The 20,198-nt window shown below is 41.0% G+C and overlaps 1 protein-coding gene across 4 annotated transcripts in view; it reads left to right on the top strand.

Moving 5' to 3' along the window:
• LOC142098860 (uncharacterized) overlaps positions 1 to 20,198 on the top strand; it is a 42,085-nt gene that overhangs the window by 17,859 nt on the left and 4,028 nt on the right. For 3 of the 4 annotated variants that reach the window (XM_075181708.1, XM_075181706.1, XM_075181709.1), the window contains 9 exons: positions 2,379 to 2,530; positions 5,839 to 7,001; positions 7,831 to 7,889; positions 10,688 to 10,839; positions 11,825 to 12,127; positions 15,532 to 15,660; positions 17,609 to 17,983; positions 18,307 to 18,450; positions 19,322 to 19,419. In XM_075181708.1, coding sequence (XP_075037809.1) covers positions 2,379 to 2,530; positions 5,839 to 7,001; positions 7,831 to 7,889; positions 10,688 to 10,839; positions 11,825 to 12,127; positions 15,532 to 15,660; positions 17,609 to 17,983; positions 18,307 to 18,450; positions 19,322 to 19,419 — 2,575 coding nt within the window. The remainder of the gene's footprint in view (positions 1 to 2,378; positions 2,531 to 5,838; positions 7,002 to 7,830; positions 7,890 to 10,687; positions 10,840 to 11,824; positions 12,128 to 15,531; positions 15,661 to 17,608; positions 17,984 to 18,306; positions 18,451 to 19,321; positions 19,420 to 20,198) is intronic. The other variant, XM_075181707.1, reaches the window with a different exon arrangement.

Raw genomic sequence — 20,198 nt, 5'->3', positions numbered from 1 at the left:
GGTGTCAGGTGGGACCTATTCTCAAGCATATTATTCAACCTCTGATGGCAAAACTAGAGTCATCCTGATACATAATTCAGTCCCCATTACTGTTGATTCCATAATTCTAGGCGATCAAGGCAGTTGCACAATCAGAATTGCTCATCACAATAGCTTCAGTTTAAGCCCCCAATGTGGGTCTGAGTGTCTGAATTCTTCAGCAAGCAGTCAGATACCCAAAGGATATATTGTTGTATGAGAGGGACTATAACACAATATTATATGGGAGGCAAGATAGCTCTCCCCCTACCCCCTCAAATCCGAGACCCTCTAAAGAGTCTCTTAGCTTCCTCTCTACTCAAACTAAACAATTTCCATAGCTTCAGCATAGTATTAAACTCAGCAAAAGCATTCATGCACTTTTCAGCCACTCATAACACCCATTTGCGTATAAATATATTAATCGACTTTTCCACTCCCCCTTACTGTGCTCCTCTGACTCCTATCTCATGGACAGACCTCTATGCAGTAATTTGGAACATGGACCTATGTGCAGTTGTTACCTCCAAGCTTTCAGTGGCAACTTATTGACAGACTTGTCTCTAAAAAGGAAAACAAAAACATGATCTCTCAGGTCATCGTGGTGTTCAGGCAACTTAATTTCCACTGCAGATATCCCCCATACACTAACGTAGGAGGCTCACAAGGCAGATATACACGGCCTGTTCATAAGTAACTCCGCCAATGAGAAAACTCCCCCAAAGACAACATATCTCAGATCTTGACTCAGCGATCGCCCCGTTCTCCACAGAGCTCCAGCATTTTCAGAAACGGAAAACTCACCAAAAACTTCTTGCTCTTAAGGGCCAAGTTAATAAGATCCTTACAAATAAGGCAGCGGACACCCTGCATTGCCTCCGTCAGACATACTACGAGAGGGGCAACTAAGCAGAATTTTAACTGGCCCCGCGCTTTCGGTCCAAAAGAACCCATAACAGAATAATATCTATAAAAGACTCAATTAATAGTCGGATCTATGACCCACAAAAATTTCTGAACGCTTTGGCAATTTTAATTCTGAGTTATATGATCTCAATTCGAAAAACTGCACTCTTATTGATCTCAACAATAGAATTAAAACCATCCATCATGACTGTCATCTCCGATCTCTCTCCGAGGCCCAAGTAGACATCCTTAATGCAGAAGTTTACACTGAAGATATTAGACAAACCTTCAAGACCCTCAAAAATTCTGCTTCTATGGGTCTGGACGGTTCACAGCAATCTATTATAAGAAACTTCTTCCAGTTCTTTCTCCCCTACTGTTAGATCTGATAAATTCCAGTCTTCTGGGCAAGAAGTTGAACGGGGCCACCACCACAGTGAACATTGTTGTAATTGCTTTATCTCCACCTTTTACTCCCAACTTCTCCAACATGAATTACAGACTAAGTAGCCTCATAAAGTTTGCTGGGAAGAGGACATGGGTGAGATCCTCAATCCAGAGGAATGGTCTCACATTAGAGAAGATGTTGCCAAATTGTCAATCTGCACGCAAATCAAATAAAACTCATATAAACTCCTGTTCAGATGGTACTTAGTGCCCACCAGACTAAGAGCCATATACTCGGCTTTCTTGGATCTTTGTTGGTGGAAGTGAGGAGCTCAGAGCACTCTCTCCCATGGAGAGTTGTCCTATGGTGGAGCTGTCCTAAGATTGAGATCTTCTGGAGAGAGGTCTAAGATTTAGTTAGTAAGGTCATCCAGATTGAGGTCCCCCCAAACCCTCCTTCTATCTTTTCCCTTAACCTCCAACGGAGGTTCCAAAACAGATTTGGAAGCTTGCAGGCCACATACTTACAACAGCTAGATGTCTTGTAACACTAAACTGTAAGAAACCTGACCCTCCCCACCACCATCACCACAATACCTGCTCTTATCAATAATGTATGGTAGATATATAAACTTGAATACATTACAAGCCTAATCCATGACCGACACAACCAGTTTTTATCTGTATGGAGTGCATGGACTGAGCACTTTTACTCTTGAAGGTGCGCCCTATCCGAGTCTATAACTATAGACGTAGCTTAGGAACTTTTCTCTCTCCTTTCCCTGTTCTTCCCGATACTAACATCCCCCTGTTTCCCTCCCTTCCAGTTCTTCCTAAGTTTTATCTCTAAATTGTTTATCAAATTGGAATTTCCCCTGATATTAACATGCTATAAGTTACATTTTAATCAAGGATGATGTAGTCTTCAGTGTGATGCTCCCCTACTTCTCTCTTCACCATTATGTTTTTCTACCCTTGTTAGAACATAAAATTAAATACTATTTAAAACAAATAAATAATAAGGGAGCAGCCAACAGCAAATTAGTTATTTTTTGTTTTTGTTGCAGTAAAGGCTCGGTCATCGCTAATTGTTCACTAACATTCCCAAAAGACAACCACACAGACGCGGAAGTACAAAGTGTATTTGACGAGGAAGCTGCAAGAAATAACAGCAGGGTGGGAGACTTGGAGGTCTTTTTTCTTAACACAACAACTCCGGGTAAGTAAGATTTATATCCACTTATATGAAACGCTGGTTTACAGAATCTCGCAGCCTGATATTTAAATTATACAGGTCTGGAGCTGAAAGCCTAAATGGGTTAAGTAATAACGCCACTCTATAGGTCATTAGTACGGCCTCATCTAGAATACTGTGTTCAGTTCTGGAGGCCACATCTCCAGAAGGATATAAATACATTACAGACTGTACAAAGAAGGGCAACTAACATGGTGCATGGTCTACAGCACAAAACTAACCCGGAAAGACTAAAAGATTTTAATATGTATAGTTTGGAGCAGAGAAGGGAACAGGGGACATGATAGAAACTGTCATATATATCAGGGTTATAACAAGGTGCAGGAGGGAAACATTCTACAAAGGAAGAGAAGTATTAGAACACGAGGACATGTACTGACACTGGGGGGAAGAGAAGTATTAGTACACGAGGACATGTACTGACACTGGTGGGAAGAGAAGTATTAGTACACGAGGACATGTACTGACACTGGTGGGAAGAGAAGTATTAGAACACGAGGACATGTACTGACACTGGGGGGAAGAGAAGTATTAGTACACGAGGACATGTACTGACACTGGTGGGAAGAGAAGTATTAGAACACGAGGACATGTACTGACACTGGGGGGAAGAGAAGTATTAGAACACGAGGACATGTACTGACACTGGGGGGAAGAGAAGTATTAGAACACGAGGACATGTACTGACACTGGGGGAAGAGAAGTATTAGAACACGAGGACATGTACTGACACTGGGGGAAGAGAAGTATTAGAACACGAGGACATGCACTGACACTGGGGGGAAGAGAAGTATTAGAACACGAGGACATGTACTGACACTGGAGGGAAGAGAAGTATTAGAACACGAGGACATGTACTGACACTGGAGGGAAGAGAAGTATTAGAACACGAGGACATGTACTGACACTGGGGGGAAGAGAAGTATTAGAACACGAGGACATGTACTGACACTGGGGGGGAAGAGAAGTATTAGAACACGAGGACATGTACTGACACTGGGGGAAAGAGAAGTATTAGAACACGAGGACATGTACTGACACTGGGGGGAAGAGAAGTATTAGAACACGAGGACATGTACTGACACTGGGGGGGAAGAGAAGTATTAGAACATGAGGACATGTACTGACACTGGGGGGGAAGAGAAGTATTAGAACATGAGGACATGTACTGACACTGGAGGGAAGAGAAGTATTAGAACACGAGGACATGTACTGACACTAGGGGGAAGGAGGATGTCACAAACACGCTCCCAGCTGCGGTGACTTTGGCTGTTTGACAGGTAGAGAGAGACTGTGGCCTGGAATCGTGTGTAACCTCATACAGCACACAGGTTATAGATCTACTGAATCGTCCCCACACCGCGCTCTCACACCTCAAATGTATTAACAAATCACACACCGGCATTCAAAGGGGGAGCTTGGTCTAACTATATTCTTCTTAACAGGCTAATGGATTCATTAGAGTATCAAGGACACCACTTATTAATTTTTTAGATTTAAAATACAAAGGTACAGGGCATTCAGATGTAAAAAAAAACAATTAACATAATATACACAAGCAAAGCAGTTTAAAATAAAAGGGGCTACATTCAGAGTATAATTTACTCGAGTTGTATAATCTGTGCCATGGAAAATTGGCTAGGAAGATGGACAGTTTATCAATGTGGATTGATTTTCCCAAAAATACTGACAATTTGCCCCTCCCCAACATAGGTTTTTTAAGCAAATTGAAATGGGATGTTCTTCACAGGTGCGTGTTAATGCTGATAGGGGGGCAGGGATTTCCCCTGGGTGTTACTATAGTTTGCTCACAAATATTCCAACAGTTTGACCGCTGGTAATTCTTCACAGATATATCCCAGAGACATAACTTCCCCTTCAATAAACCAGTCATAATCTCCTGCACATTTAAATACCAAACATGATGGAATTATGACAATGTGATATACCTTTAACAAATATATGTGATTATAGCTGTTCCCGGATACCGCCAGTATCTGCCATTCACAACCCTGGTGTGATATCTGCTCCTCAGTATGGAGTTCCACACAGATTTCCCAAAATATGAACTATGAAGACATTTTCCTTTGAAGCTCATATTTCTATATACATCTATAGGCCTTCAAATGCTGTCTTTGTCTGCAAGGATGTCAAGCTGTGACCGGCCCCACAAAGTCTATTCAGACGTCCAAAAACTAACTTGTGTCAGGATATAGCTCACAGCAGGGCCCTTTGAAGCTCCTACAGGTGACACTGCTATCTTCTAACACTGGGATGTGCAGAGCCACCAAATACACACACAACAGACTTTCTGACTTCACATTTTACACTTTAGTAGCTCAACTTATCAATAGATACATTTGATATAACTTATTTACACTGCAGTTATGATTTAGGCCTTATTCCCCACAATTATGTGATGGGTTAACCCTTAAAAATAACTGTAAGTTCTCTCTGTTAACGACTGAGAAAATGGGAGGAAAACTATTTCACAGAAGGGGTAGTGGATAAATGGAATATCCTCCCATCAGAGGTGGTAGAGGATAATACAGTAGAGCAATAGAAACATGCTTGGGATAGACATAAGGATATCATTGTAAAGATTAAAAGATAGGGTTTGAGGTTACCATAGGTTAATTAAAAAAATGAGCAAACTAGATGGACCAAGCATTTGGAATGTATAGAATTTATCTGCCGTCAAATTCTATGTTTCTCTGGGGCTTCACTGCACTTTCAGCGGCTCCAGCGCAGAGTGGGTTTTGGCGCCCTTCATCTCCAGGACGTATACATATAGGGCATAAGAACAATTATACATTTTAACATGAACAAAGACATGTACATGCAATAGGAACGAGAATGCAGCTAGGAGGTGAGGTCAATTTGGTTCATTATTCAATATTAAAACACAAAACACTATCACAAAAGTACTTAAATACTGTAAATAACTTTGTAAATCTTCAGAAGACATTACTTTCTAGACTCTATACACACGATATTAAGAATACATAACTATATAAAGCATTATATCCCACAGGATAAGAATATTACAAGATAACTTGTAGTTATGGTTACTATGATCTATGACTTATAAAATCTTTTTGGTTATGCATATTAATTTTCTTATGCAACTAATGATCTTCATATTTAATCATAGTATGGTACGACATATTTACAGGGTGCAAAGTTCTTGTTTATATTATTGTAGATATGATCTTTTTAGGTATGTAAAATGCTTTAGGAGTCTTAATATGATATTATTTCTCCAAATACAGTTCCAACTACGAGTCCAGTGACGCTAAGAAGCACCACACCCGAACCTACAACTACATTGACTACAAAACAAGGGACCGAGCCTACCATGTCTAGCACTACAAGCAGACAAGGTTCAACAACCAATGCAACCACATCTTTTAGACCTTGCTCAATCAAATCAAGTACAACAAATAAACCTAGCACCACAGAACCAGATACAACGGCTCGACCTAGTACAGCAAGACCCAGAACAACAGCTAGACCCAGCACCACAAGACCTGGTACAACAGCTAGACCTAGCACGACAAGACCAGGTGCATCAGGTGGTCCTAGCACGACAAGATCAGGTGCAACAGGTGGTCCTAGCGCAACAAGACCAGGTGCATCAGGTGGACCTAGCACGACAAGACCAGGTGCATCAGGTGGACCTAGCACGACAAGACCAGGTGCATCAGGTGGACCTAGCACGACAAGACCAGGTGCATCAGGTGGACCTAGCACGACAAGACCAGGTGCATCAGGTGGACCTAGCACGACAAGACCAGGTGCATCAGGTGGACCTAGCACGACAAGACCAGGTGCATCAGGTGGACCTAGCACGACAAGACCAGGTGCATCAGGTGGATCTAGCACGACAAGACCAGGTGCATCAGGTGGATCTAGCACGACAAGACCAGGTGCATCAGGTGGACCTAGCACGACAAGACCAGGTGCATCAGGTGGACCTAGCACGACAAGACCAGGTGCATCAGGTGGACCTAGCACGACAAGACCAGGTGCATCAGGTGGACCTAGCACACCAAGACCAGGTGCATCAGGTGGACCTAGCACACCAAGTCCAGGTGCATCAGGTGGTCCTAGCACACCAAGTCCAGGTGCATCAGGTGGTCCTAGCACGACAAGACCAGGTGCATCAGGTGGACCTAGCACACCAAGTCCAGGTGCATCAGGTGGATCTAGCACAATCAGATCCAGTGCAACAGGTAAACCTACAACAACGAACGTACCAGGTAGGTCAACCACACTGACCACAAGCAGAAAACTAACTACAACAGTCCAAACTACAACAACTGGATTATTTCCAGCGACTGGAGAAATTATTGCTGCCACAGTTCAGTGCAAAGTGTTGAATCGAAACATGGGTGACACCGGAGGGGACTTTACTCAAAACACTGAAAAACTGGTAAGTAGTTTTCATTAAACAAAAGCTGTCTGCAAAAATAATAAATTTACATTTTTCAGCACCCAAGTTCACTTCCACCACCTTAGAAGTAATAAAAGGAAAGCAATGCCCTTTTTCTTTAAGTGTCTCCAACAGGTCTTGTTTTCAGGATTTCCTTGATCATGAACATTTTTTCATGTCTTTTTATTGGGCCAGTAATTACCTCACTTAGGGGCCTATTTACCAATTCTTAGGTCAATCTATTGGGTCAGTGGTACTAAGCACTAAGTTAGTAAACGCCTGAGATATCTGATTTCTCTGGCCTTTTTACTTTAATAAATAACCCCGAAACTTAAAGCTGCTGTAAACATGATTTTGGGTAAAAAAATATGCTTATGCTGGATAAATAGTCCCCTTACTCCCTTCCCTTACTGTGTGCATTTGTCTTGAAATTCACATGCGAGTGCATCCTGGCTGGTCACCCTCCCCCCCCCCCCAGCAATTGTGTCATTTCACCGCAATTATCACAGCACTGAAAGTTACATCAGCAATATTGCGGACATCCATAGATGCCAGAAAACACCAGGAGACACTAAATCAATCTCACACGCAGCCAGGCAGCAGCTACATGTTAAATAAGCAGCAAATTGATACAGTATTAAATGTTATTATATTTGATAAAACACTATTCGATCATATTGCAATTCGCCTCCTAACATTAAATTGAAGGTGGACATCTTCTCCTTGTAACCCAGGTCATTAAGTGTAGAGAACGTGGACCCCAACAAGCTGTTCCATGTTGAAATATCACCTACGTGTTCAGAACATTGTTTTTGTTTTGTTTTCACAGTTTTCAAACGTATATCGGAAGCATCCCAATTTTGTAACTGCAAAGCTTGGCATGTGCAGGTGAGTTTACAAACATCATATTCTTAAAACTCTCTTTGTTTTAAACTCATATGGCACTCTTAGTGAAGAACAATGTATTAGGGTCAATAAATAGTCCCTCTTACCCAGCCAGTCCAGTAATTCTCCATAAAATAATATGTTGCAATTCATCATGCCTCTTTAGAGCAACTACAATTGTTCAGAGGGAACTGGCTTAAAACAACTTGGACCTTTCCACTACTTCTCCCTGCAGTAACCTTATAAACCACCGTAAAGTTAAACCGAAGCTTCTCCTTTACAGCCAAACAATAAATTCTAACTTATAGCCAAACCATAACTTCCACCTTACAGCCAAACCATAAGTTCTACCTTACAGCCAAACCATAACTTCTACCTTACAGCCAAACCTTAACGTCTAACTTATAGTCAAACCATAACTTCTATTTTACAGCCATACCATAACTTCTACCTTACAGCCATACCATAACTTCTATCTTACACCTAAATCGCAACTTCTACCCTTACAGCCAAATCTTAACTTCTAACTTACAGCTAAACCTTAACTGCCAAGAAAGAGTCCAGAATTAACTTGCCAAACAGCATTAGGTAGAAGATGAATATTGGGTTAATTCTCCCCTGCACCACTGAATAACAGAGTCCAAGCAATGAAATGAGGATGAAGTCATTGATGGAAGGTCTGTGTTTACAATCGGTGGTGTCTTAAGGATCAATAATGAATTATTTCATAAGGGCCTCATTTAAAGTCGGGCAAATTATGGTATAAATAATCGCATCTTGGGTATCGATCCCTCCAGCTATATTATTAGTAAAGTGCTGACATACTCCACAGCGCTGAACACTGAGGGGGTCATGATATAAACAAATGACATTAAACAAAAAGATATAGATGGCCCTGGCCAAATGAGCTTACAATCTCAAGGTCTGGGGAACATCTGTCAATTCTGTCCAGAATCACAAATAGCAATATGATAGGTTTTACATATTGTGGGCCTGATTCATTAAGGCACACAGAACTAACGTAATGTGCATTTTCTTTTAAAAACACATGTAATTCGGACATACGCACGTCTGTATTCAACTACAAGCAGATCTGAGGAAACATCTCTTGTTGAATATGGGTGTAGATACGTTCTGCTTATAAGACATTTACCATATTGAAACAGACACAATATGCTGCAAGATACGAATGATATAAAGTCCCCGCAGATCACACAGATTAAAGAAATTTTATGAAATAAATGAACACCTGTTCGTAACATAGTCATTAATGAAAAAAAAAACATTAAAAAGTGTGTTTTTCAATATCATTTTTTTCCATTAAAACATTTATCAGGATGTTATTATTGTCTACTGTAAATAAAATGCACTTTTACAGGTGCTCCTGATTGCAAACACATGTTCTAGCAGGGGCAGGCTGGGCTGGGGGGGACTTCTATAGTGGGCTATCTTGGGCTGAGTCACTGGGCCACCTGCAGGGCATTCTTCCGCACTTCCTAGTGAAGTGGGCAGGATTTGGAGCCTCCGTGATGCGATTGAGAATCGTGTTATTTTGGATCACCCTACTCCCCCACAGTAAGAATTGCTTCTTTGCGTTCAGGGCGGGGCCAAAATGATGCAATTCACCAAGCCCCGCCCCCTCCATCATCACTCACCCTCCTCTCCGGGATCACCCGGAGGGCAACATTCACAAGTTGGCAAGTATGATGTACTTGCTGCGATTACTGGCGCATAATCCTTTTGTGAGCATGCGCAGTGCAATGTTATGCAAGATACGGTATATAGCAACATTTACATTCCTTAATGAATCGGGCCCTTCAAGTTTTCTGCATGTTAAATATTCTCTGATGCTTTGAACAAAATACACAGATGTCCATGATATTTTGTGTTTATACCCCTCATAGTCACATATTATGCTTCACAAATATACTTTAAACCTCATACATTATACACATGCAGTTAAGCCATTAGTTTTCCTAAACTGAAATAAACACCTTTTTACCTGCAGAACCTTGCTGAATATATGTACTGTAGTTGTTGTTTATAGTACACCTGTAGTGTTTTTACAGATTATTGATGGTTCTCACTGACCTGTAATAAATTTAATGAGACAACATACAGGAATGGAGGTTATAGCCTTCTGCATCTGGTTTATTCTGTGTCTAGAACCATCTATTACTCCTGCAGCGATCTCTACCAAGCACTTCACAAAGAGCAACCAGTGTATTTAACCCGGCATTACCCAGTACAAATATAGTTACAGTGGTATCACCCAAAAATATGTGACGCAGGAGTGGCTTATTCTCAAAAGGTTTTTTGTTATTTTTTATTTTCTGTTCCAAATATACAAAAACAGGTTAACTAAATACTAACTAATATACACACTTGAATGCATAACAACAAGTACATAAAATTGTATTCTCCTTACATAAGCTGTTTACCATAAAAGACAATTCATTATAACTCTAACAAAAAGACCGTTGTTGTCAGCGCTTATCCTTAACACTGCCCTTGACGCTGGGATGCAGGCTTAAATGTTTTGCTCAAAATATGAACCAATACCTCATGTTTTCATTTTGCTAGATACACACAGATATGCAGTGTTACAGATAAGCAGTGACAACAACTGTCTTTTTATTTTCTCTACATATATGGGCATTTATATTGCCCCGTAGCTAGTACCATATACAATATGGGATATACAGAACAGGGGTTTGTTTTGTCTCTGGTTTTATCTCTTTATAACCCTGTCTGCAAACACGAATTGGAAATATATTAACTATTCATTTTTCTTCTGACAGACCTGGGTCAATTATCCTGTATATGATCTTGTACTTCCAAAACGAAGCTCTTTCTAACTTAGAGATTGCAAATACATTGAGAGATGCGCTGCTGAAAACCAATATGTTTCTTGAGGAGCTGCTGATAGATCTTGCAAGCATTCGGTCTGGAGGTCAGTGATTTCAAATAACCCAGACAGTTTTCTTGACTGTTCTTTAATTACACCATGACATATTATTTTTAAAATATAACTGGACATTACTATCTACCTATATGTTATGCTAGAGAATAGTTATTCTTATTTTTTGTCCGCCTTCTCCATTTACTTTGCGATTAGCACTATAGGAAAGAGGAGATTGATCCAGCAGACATTCTAATAGAATGTCTGTTTGTTTACTAGAATCCTTGGTTAGTACTGAGACAGTACTGTTATAGCTTAGTTCGTACCAATCAGTCTGAACTCAAAAGTCAAAAGACCCAAATGTTAGCTCATTTATTTCATGCAAGCATGGGTGGACCACTCTAAAAAGAGTCTGAACATCAAACAATACATTTAAACAGTCTTATATACCTTTCTTGCTACTGGACAGATTTTAGTAACACACCCTGTTTTTAGGTCTTTTCCTCCCTGTACAGAATTTGACTTTGCAGGGGCCCACAACACAGCTGGTTTCACCTGGTTTTCTCATGCCTTGGTACAGCCAAACACCAAGAATGTGCCTTATCTCTTCTTTGTTAGGCCTTAGTTGAACAGACTATTCATTTTGCATACAATGAACTCTTATTACCACTTTAAGCATAAGTATATGTACACATTATTTGAATTCATCCAAGATCCATTACATTTATAACAACACTTCTTTTTTCACGTTCCAATGTTTGCTTAGCTTTGGTCAATGGTCGCTGCTAAGAACTTAAAATGTACGTCAACTTGGCAACATCTGACTGTCAATACAGTAACTATCAGATGTACTTCTGGTCATCCAACAGCTAAGGGCACTGAGAGGGTTTCATTGTATATCCTTTTTAAATAACTATAAATGGATACATGTCACATTAACTAATTTAAGACTCAAAACAAATGTCTGTTATATAAAAATATATGTAAAACACAAGTGAACATTACAACAACAAATTATTCTGTGACTATTTTGCAGATGCCAGAGCAACCGAACTTACAACCACGTTACGTCCTGTGTCTAGTTCAGAAACTTCAACTACTATGGCAAAAAACACAGGTTCCACAACCACCTCCAAGTCTGGACTAACAAACACATCTGAAGCTCCAAGATCTGGAGGAAGCACAGGATCTTCCTCAAGTGGTGCTTCTGCAACAGCCATGGGGACAACCATACCCACAACCAAAACAGCAGATACAGCAAGTTCTCCAAGAACAGCAACAGCAAGAACAGGAGGAACCAGTCTTTCAGTCTCATCATCTGAACCAAACACAGGTAATGGTAAGTCGAAAGAGGCCAGAAAGTTACGACCAGTTTAGACGCTCAGTACATCATCTCTTCTAACAACTGTTGTTACCATATCCATATCAGGGTCTAGTAAGTCTGGAAATAGTTCTCAATGTTCCAGACCCCAACTTTTTTTAGATAGACAACTATATTTGTGGACTCACATTAGTTGTACATTTTGGAATTCGTAAATAACCATCATAGACTAACTGTATGAGAGTAGATATGTTATTTCACTTTTTTACCTTTTTACCATAGCTAGAAAAGCTAAAAGTACTGACAGTATTTTATAACAGTGATATATGCTACCATGTGAGGAGAGAGAAGATAAGACAACAGGAGAGCAGATGTTGAAGAAGATAAGATTTATTTCCTTTATTATTATTATTATTATTTATTTCATTATTTATTTATAAGGAGCCACAGATTCCATAGCGCCAGATACAGAAGCAAGTAACAAATAGATGAGGTAATATATGTCAGTAGCACAGCTGAGTGCGAGTAATGTAATGGGGACTCACGACGTACAAGGGACAGTAGACAGACGTGGGATATTAGGTAGAGAGGACCCTGCCCGCGAGAGCTTACATTCTAAATGGAGGGGTGGTAAGAAACAGAAGACCAACTGGGAGAAAAATGGAGATGGCAGACGAGGAAGAGGAGGTGATGGATAGAATGGTTAGGAGGTGGTAGGATAGGCGAGCTTGAAAAGGTGAGTTTTGAGTGAGCGTTTGAAGGACTGAAGGTAGGGAGAGAGTCGAGTGAGATAGGGTAGGGAGTTCCAAAGATTGGGGGTAACACGCCAAAAGTCTTGGAGGCGAGCATGGAGGAGGTAATGAGAGGTGAATTGAGGCGGAGGTCAGAGGCACAGCGGAGTGGATGTGTAGGTATGTACATCAAGATAAGGTCAGACATGTAAGGGGGAGAAGTGTTGGTAAAAGCTTTGTAAGTGAGGGTAAGGAGTTTGAACTGAATTCTGAAACAGATAGGGAGCCAATGAAGGGGTTTACGCAGAGGAGAAGCGGAAGAGGTGCGGTGGGAGAGGAAGATTCGCCTAGCTGTAGCATTCTGTATGAATTGAAGGTCAGAAGTGTGTCCTTTTTTCATACTAACAATGAGCCGTCCCCTGTGTGTGACCGAGTACTGTATCAGCATCTAAGTAACTCAAATTTCTATAAAAAATAAATAAATCGTTAATTCCATCATGAAATAAAATTATGTGTAAGTGTAGAAAACAAAGATGGCCAATAAATAAATAAATAATTCTGTGATTTTGTTGCTGATTCCAGACTAGAGATGGGCGGGCTCGGTTCCCTGAGATCCGAATCCATCCGAATTTCGCCTATCCGAGTACCGTCTCCCGCCCATTCGGAATCGAAATCGAGGCAAAACGTCATCGTGACGTATTCGTATTTCTGAGCTCGGTTCTCGCGAGATTTGAAAAGCATAAATACCAGCCTCCACAGTAATCCATCGCCATTTGACAGAGGGAGAGAGCAGGGTTATATCACAGGCTGTATCAGCACAGGGACAGAACAATAATTGGACACATTATTGTATCTATTCTATACAATTCTAATATTAATACCAATTGTTAAAGCAGTAAGAGAAGGATAGAGGAGGGTTTTTTTTTCATTTTCTTGCACTCCAAGTGCTTTTGGGGTGTCCCATATTTCCCAGTGTTTTACAGTAATTTTTCTGGCTGTCAAAATTCATATTTGTCAGCAGTATCTATCTAATACAATTTTGGCACTACAAGTGCTTTTGCTTCATTAAAATGGATTCAAAGCAGTCCACACATGAGCAGAATCAGCAACCAGGTCCTGTCACCAGTCCAGATGGTAGTGTTCTCAGTACGTCATCTGGGAAAGGCGATGTCAAAGTACACAGTCTTTTTAAATCAGGGAAAAAAACACACACACCCAAAAAAAAAATTACCGTGTTGAAGCGAAAAAGAAGTGTAACTGAGGAAAAGTTAAGTGCCGATAAAAAAAAAAAATTGCCAACATGTCATTCTACACACGCAGTGGCAAAGAAAGAATGAGGCCTTCGTCTTCCCCTATTAGTGGCAGATCCAAAAATGTTACCGAGCCTTCTTCTTGTACAGTCACTCGTGACCAAGCAAGACCAAGTAATTTGGAATCTAAAAGTGGTGCACAAGTACTGTTACGCGTCAAAGCCGAGCTGCAAGAAAACAGTAAGGCATTAGAGGCTAATGTATGCTCTGAATCAGAAATGACACCAATCCCTGTGGAGAGTCCATCCACCAGTGGTATGTGTAATCGTGAGCATTCTGTTAGTGTACCCATAAAGAAGGGCCCTTTCAGCAGTTCTGCTGATGTGTGCCTGAACAGCCCGAGTGTAGTCGGTGATGCACCAATTGAGGATGCCACTTTGGAATTAGAAGAGGATGAGGGGGAGATTTGTGTAGGCGACGAGGGCACTAATGATGATGTTGATGATTATGATGCAGACAGATACCAAATTGCCTTTCTCAATTTCTATTTATATTCTAGATTATATAACGGCTGAATAGTTTTCTATTTTACTCCTAGTGGAGAGGGGGTCTGATGCAGACAGATACCAAACTGCCTTGGTCCATTTGTTTTTATATTCTAATTCTACAGTCTATGCAGGCCTCTTTCTTTCTATTCAACTACAAGTTGAGGGCAGGGGGGTCATAGACAGCCACCAAACTACCATGGTCCATTTATTTTTATATTCTAATTCTACAGTCTATGCAGGCTGTTTTTTTTCTATTCAACTACAAGTGGAGGGCGGGAGGGGGGCATAGATAGCCCCCAAGCTACCTTGGTCCATTTATTTTTATATTCTAATTCTACAGTCTATGCAGGCTGCTTTTTTTCTATTCAACTACAAGTGGAGGGCAGGGGGAAGGGGCATAGATAGCCACCAAACTTCCTTGGTCCATTTATTTTTTATATTGTTCAGTCTATGCAGGCTGATTTTTGTCTATTTAACTACAAGTGGAGGGTGTAATATACGCCGAAAGATGGTGGCTACATTGCCAATAATCAAAGATGGAAGGGGAAGACAACCAGGTTTGTCTGTAAAATTTGCAGGCAAGTGTTAGAATTAAGGACGGCCTACCAGGGATTAAACGTTTTTTTCATAATTTATTAGCTTTAGAATTACCTCACTTATCCAAGAAACTAGTGGAGCACTAAAGTAGGTTATTTTAGACCAAACAAATTGTATTTTTTCAAAAATAGCAAAACAAAACCAAACAAAACCAAAACGAAACCAAAACACGCAAGGGCGGTTTTGCAAAACCAAAACCAAAACACGGGGGTAAGTGAGCATCTCTATTCCAGACGTAGCCAACTTACAACTACTTTAAGTTCTGTTTCCAATTCATAAACTTCTAACTATTACAGCAATAAACACGGGTTCCACAACCACCTCCAAATCTGGACTAACGAACTCAGCTGAAACTCAGAGACCTGGAGGTAGCACAGGATCTTCTTCAAATGGTGCTTCTCCAACTGGACCAAGTGTATCGGCAGGTAATGGAAAGTGGAAAGAGACTAGAAAATTATGACCAGTTTAGGCGTTCAGTGCATCATCTCTTCTGGCAACTGTTGTTACCATTTCCACATAGGTTCTAGTAAGTCTGGGAATAGTTCTCAGTGTTCCAGACCCCAACTTTCTTTTAGATAGAACTATATTTGTGGACTCACATTTAGTTGTACATTTTGGATTTCATAAATAACCATCATAGACTAACTGTATGAGAGTAGGTATCTTACTTCACTTTTTTTTAAATTTTTACCATAGCTAGAAAAGCTAAAAGTACTGACAGTATTTTAGAACAGTGATATATGCTACCATGTGAGGAGAGAGAAGATAAAACAACAGGAGAGCAGGGGGTAAATGCTGAGAGTTTTCCGGCGATTTTGAAAAGTGGAGATGTTGCCTATAGCAACCAATCAGATTCTAGCTGTCATTTTGTAGAATGTACTAAATAAATGATAGCTAGAATCTGACTGGTTTTTCAAACCTGCCGGAAAAATCTGAGCTTGATACATTTACCCCCAGATGTTAAAGAATACAAGATTTACCGTATTTCCCCATGTATAAGACGCACCTTTTTACCCCAAATTTTGGGTCTAAAAAAAAGGTGCGTCTTATACAATGCAAGTTCCACTTACCTGATTGAAGAAGTCGGCATCCGGTGTGAGCTAATCAGCTCTAATCAGCTCCAACAGCTCCGGCAGCTCCAGCGGTGTTCAGCGTGTCAGCCGTTATAAAAAGGACCTTCAGGTCCTGCAGGCGCCTCCCACAGTGTCGGCGCAGTCAGTCACATGACTGACAGTTCCGATGATCGCTGCTGCAGATTCCTCTGTGTTTCCCCTACAAAAGCTGCACAGTCTTGTTGACATTAGACAAGTCACGTAGACACGCTTGGGGCAAGACTGTGCAGTAGTGCTCATTGCCTCATTGCCTCATTGCCTTATTGCCTCATTGCCTCACTGCCTCATTGCCTCATTTTGGTGTGAATGTGTAAGCTGCTCTAGTGAATCACAAATTACAAGCTACAGTGTGTTCTGTGACAAATTGCAGGCTACTCCATAGTGTGCTCTGTGGCAATTAGAAAGAGCCTTTTGATTCCTCCTGCTGCACATTGCATTGAGTTCAATAACTTTATATAACTTTTTTTGCATTTTGGGCCCCAAAATTAAGGTGCATCTTATACTTGGGGAAATACGGTATTTCCTTTTCTATTATTATTATTTATTTATTTATTTATAAGGCGCCACAGATTCCGTAGCACCGGATAGAGAAGCAAGTAACAAATAGATGAGGTAATACATGCCAGTAGCACAGATGAGTGTGAGTATGGGGACTCACACAGAGTACACCAAAAGACGTGACAGGACGTACAAGGGACAGTAGACAGACGTGGGATAATAGGTAGAGAAGACCCTGCCCGTGAGAGCTTACATTCTAAATGGAGGGGTGGTGAGAGACAATAGGACCAAGTGGGAGAAAAATGGAGATGGCAGACGAGGAAGAGGAGGCGATGGATACAATGGTTAGGAGGTGGTAGGATAGGCGAGCTTGAAAAAATTAGTTTTGAGTGAGTGTTTGAAGGACTGAAGGTTGGGGAAGATTCGAGTGAGATAGGGTAGGGAGTTCCAAAGACTGGGGGCAGCATGGCAGAAGTATTGGAGGCGAGCATGGGAGAAGGTAATGAGGGGTGAATTAAGGTGTGACCTAAGGTGTGACCGAGTACTGTTTTAGGACATTTATATATCAGCATCTAAGTAACTCAAATTTCTATAAAAGAAATCATTAATTCCATCATGAAATAAAATTATGTGCAAGTGTAGAACACAAAGATGGCCAATAAATAAATAAATAATTCTGTGATTTTGTTGCTGATTCTAGACGTACTCAACTTACAACTACTTTAAGTTCTGTTTCTAATTCATAAACCTTCAACTATTACAGCAATAAACACGGGTTCCACAACCACCTCCAAATCTGGACTAACGAATTCAGCTGAAACTCAAGGACCTGGAGGTAGCACAGGATCTTCTTCAAATGGTGCTTCTCCAACTGGACCAAGTGTAACAGCAACAGTCTCGGGTACAACCACACCCAGATCTGGACTAACGAACTCAGCTGAAACTCAAGGACCTGGAGGTAGCACAGGATCTTCTTCAAGTGGTGCTTCTACAACTGGATCAAGTGTAACAGCAACAGTCTCGGGTACAACCACACCCAGATCTGGACTAACGAACTCAGCTGAAACTCAAGGACCTGGAGGTAGCACAGGATCTTCTTCAAGTGGTGCTTCTCCAACTGGACCAAGTGTATCGGCAGGTAATGGAAAGTGGAAATAGACTCGAAAGTTACGACCAGTTTAGACATTCAGAACATCATCTCTTCCAACAACTGTTGTTGCCATATCCATATCAGGGTCTAGTAAGTCTGGGAATAGTTCTCAGTGTTCCAGAGCCCAACCTTTTGTAGATAGACAACCATATTTGTGGACCCACATGTAGATGTACATTTCATGCTTAGCAATTGACCATCATAGACTAATCGTATAAGAGTAGATATCTTATTTCACTTTATGAAGTTTTCATTATAACAAAAAAAATGAAGATGGTGAATAAACAAATAACTCTGCTATTATTTTGCAGGTTCTGGACATACAGACCGTCCGTTAATTACTTCAAACCCAGCGTCTAATTCAGAAACTTCAACTACTACAGCAATAAGCAGTGGTTCCAGAAACACTGCAAGACCTGCAGGAAGCACAGGATCTTCTTCTACTACTGGTTTAGGTGTGACAGCTACAACCACAGGGACAAATGTTGAGAAATTCCAAATGCAGAACAATGTTAATAAGCAAAATCTATTTCTTATTGAATGTTCTAAATTCAATCTAATGCACAGTTACATTTAAATATCAATTCCTCCAGACGTCCTGACTGCATTGGCTCCACACTGTGGTCGATACAGATAGACACCTGCTGGACAATTGAGTTAAACCATCGGACTGACCTCACTGATGAAGCCTGGGTCTTAATTAGGGGTGGCCCTCCACAGCTAAAGTGGGAGTGTGAGACTCTAAAATGTGGTCCAGATACAGGAGGACCTGAGATGCAAATATTGCAGTACTATTTCTGTCCGAGCATGTGAGGCAGGGCCGGATTAACCATAGGGCTAACTGGGCTACAGCCCAGGGGCCTATGGCATCCAGGGGGCCCTTGAAAGTGCTCAGCAGCAGTATTGATCGGTCGGGGGCGCCCCTGGCGCGATCAGTGCTGCTGGGATCACGGGGGTGGGGGGGCCTCACAGGGGAATGGAGGCCCCCTTAGCCCAGGGGCCTCCATTCCCTTAATCCAGCACTGATGTGAGGCCTTCCTGTATATGTTCTGTCTCCCTTGGGCCGCGAGTTGTACAGCACTGTTGTAACGTACAGACTACCCGACAGTAGATTTTTGCCATTTACATTTTACATTACAAACTTACAAAAAAGAAAATGTTACAAAACAGGGAGACATTTTATTATTTATTGGCAGAATAAAACAAGGAAGCGATGCAACAAAAACAGTGATTTAAGAAGGGCAGAAATGTGTGGAAGCCGATAAGGGTGTTGAAAGAGAAACCAAATGGATTTTAACCTTTATCTACATTTTTACTCTTTAACAGGTGCGACGGCTGGAGAGGAGGCGTTCCCTCCGTATGCCCAAGCGATACTTGGCTTATTCGTTGCAGGAATAATCCTGACTATCATAATCTTCTGTGTAGTAAGTATCTAGTTTTTTCATTTGTTTCTCATGGCCTAAGCTGAAGAACAGTAAATAATAAAATATAGTAAAAGGATCTGTATGGTCCAAAGCATTGCATTTTATCATTGCCACCTACAAGACTTCTCCCAAGCTGCTCCCCACTTTTGGAACTCACTACCACGCCCAATCAGGCTCTCCCACAGCCTTCAAATATTTAGACGCTCTCTGAAAACCCTGTTTCCCCTACTGTATGGCGCTGAGGAGCGTTGTGGCGCCTTACAAATCAACAGTAATAATTTCCGTTCTAGATTAGAATTCTGGGGCTAGATTTACTAAACTTCGGGTTTGAAAAAGAGGAGATGTTGCCTATAGCAACCAATCAGATTCTAGCTTTCATTTATTTAGTGCATTCTACAACATGACAGCTAGAATCTGATTGGTTGCTATAGGCAACATGTCCTCTTTTTCAAACTCGCAGTTTAGTAAATATACCCCCTAGGGGTAAATGTATCAAAGTCCGTTTTTTGCATCTCGCGGGAGATCGGCATCTCTGAAGCTAAAATTTAAAGTGGTGATGGCTTGTAAAGGCAAGTCTAGTGTTTAGTGAATATTAAAATTGGTGAAGTGCAGTCCTGGCCAATGTTATCTGACATTGCTCAGTGTGTGGCCCTCTATACTGATTGTTTGGCTCGATCGCTTAGGATCGATTTCATTTTAAAGGTACATTAAACTTAAAATGCAAGCTAGCTTATATAAAAGTACTACTATTCACATATATGAACATATATGTAAAGGAT

This window comes from Mixophyes fleayi, chromosome 8, assembly GCF_038048845.1.
Source record: "Mixophyes fleayi isolate aMixFle1 chromosome 8, aMixFle1.hap1, whole genome shotgun sequence".
NCBI classification, from domain to species: Eukaryota; Metazoa; Chordata; class Amphibia; order Anura; family Limnodynastidae; genus Mixophyes; species Mixophyes fleayi.
Note: the sequence above shows the minus strand (reverse complement) of the source record. Positions and strands in the feature narration are given on the sequence as shown.